This window comes from Cicer arietinum, chromosome 3 (genome assembly GCF_000331145.2).
Source record: "Cicer arietinum cultivar CDC Frontier isolate Library 1 chromosome 3, Cicar.CDCFrontier_v2.0, whole genome shotgun sequence".
Classification (NCBI taxonomy): Eukaryota; Viridiplantae; Streptophyta; class Magnoliopsida; order Fabales; family Fabaceae; genus Cicer; species Cicer arietinum.
In genome coordinates, this window is record NC_021162.2 from 5,427,406 (window position 1) to 5,428,756 (window position 1,351).

The 1,351-nt window shown below is 22.2% G+C and overlaps 1 protein-coding gene across 1 annotated transcript in view; it reads right to left on the minus strand.

The window, feature by feature from the left end:
• The window catches only part of LOC101514271 (uncharacterized), a 2,757-nt gene extending 2,248 nt beyond the window's left edge, over nucleotides 1–509 (minus strand). Inside the window, exon 1 of the mRNA XM_073366229.1 lies at nucleotides 363–509. Within this exon, the coding sequence (XP_073222330.1) occupies nucleotide 363 (1 nt within the window). The 5' untranslated portion in view covers nucleotides 364–509. The remainder of the gene's footprint in view (nucleotides 1–362) is intronic.
• Between the last annotated feature and the right edge of the window lie 842 nt (nucleotides 510–1,351).

Sequence of the window (1,351 nt, forward strand, 5' to 3'; positions counted from 1 at the left end):
CCCCCCAACATAAAATTTTTGTTGTAAAATACCCAAAATAACCCTAAAAAAAACAGTAAAAGTCAAAATAAGAAAAAATTCAAACACTTTACCCCCACATTGAAAAATCCGGAAAAGTAAGTTTTCGGAAAATTTAGTTTTTACCGGAAATTTCAAGAGGATTGAAATTTCCGGTAGTTCAAAATACATACCGGAAATTTCAAAAACGAAATTTCCGGGAATTTACAACTACCGGATTTTTCAAATTTCCGGTTTGCCTCCCGGAAATTTCGTTTTTGAAATTTCCGGTATGTATTTTGAACTACCGGAAATTTCAATCCTCTTGAAATTTCCGGTAAAAACTAAATTTTCCGAAAACTTACTTTTCCGGATTTTTCAATGTGGGGGTAAAGTGTTTGAATTTTTTCTTATTTTGACTTTTACTGTTTTTTTTAGGGTTATTTTGGGTATTTTACAACAAAAATTTTATGTTGGGGGGTATAGGTTTAAATGGGGGGGTACAATAGCCAATTTTCTATTTTTTTTAGGACAGTTTTAAAAAGGTCTTTTTAACTGGCCCAATAAAATATGTAACTCGTTCGGGCTAGCTCTAAATATATTTGATAGTCCGTTTTGACAGTTTTAATTTTAAGTGAAAAAAATGTACATCGGTAGTGTATGTTCATTAAATTTTTATCATAATTAAATACTAATATATTTACTATTATTATAAATATAAAATGATATATTAAATTAAGAGTAATTAATTTATATAATAAAAATTAGATGACACAATTGAAAATAATATATAATTAATACATTTTTAAAAAATCGAAAAGATTAATTATTTTGAGATAATACAATATGTATATAGTATACTAGGTGAGTTTTGAGGAGTGATGAGAATTGAACCTCAAATAACATTAGAAAATGACGGTTGTATTATTATGTTCATATTTGATTATTCAAGAAATAAATATTCACTATAAATTTTTGTTTATATTGTTAAATATAAAATTATTTTAAAACAAGTTTTACGGCATTATAAATAAAAAAAGTGTGTAATGGTAGTATAAATATTTTGATTAATAATTTTTTTAAATTTATTTATATAGATATTTACAATAGAATCTATTAAAGTTGGATAAATTAAAAGTTTTGATATATTTATTTATTCAATTTTAATTTAATATTTAAATAAATGATATTTCATAATTAAAATTAAAATTTTGATTTTAATTAAAATCATAACAAAAAATATAATTTTAAAATAGACAAAAAAAATAAACTTAAAGATTTATTAATATTAAATTTAAAATATAATCATATTCATTCATAATTAATAAATGTTTATAAAAAAGTTAGTTGGTTT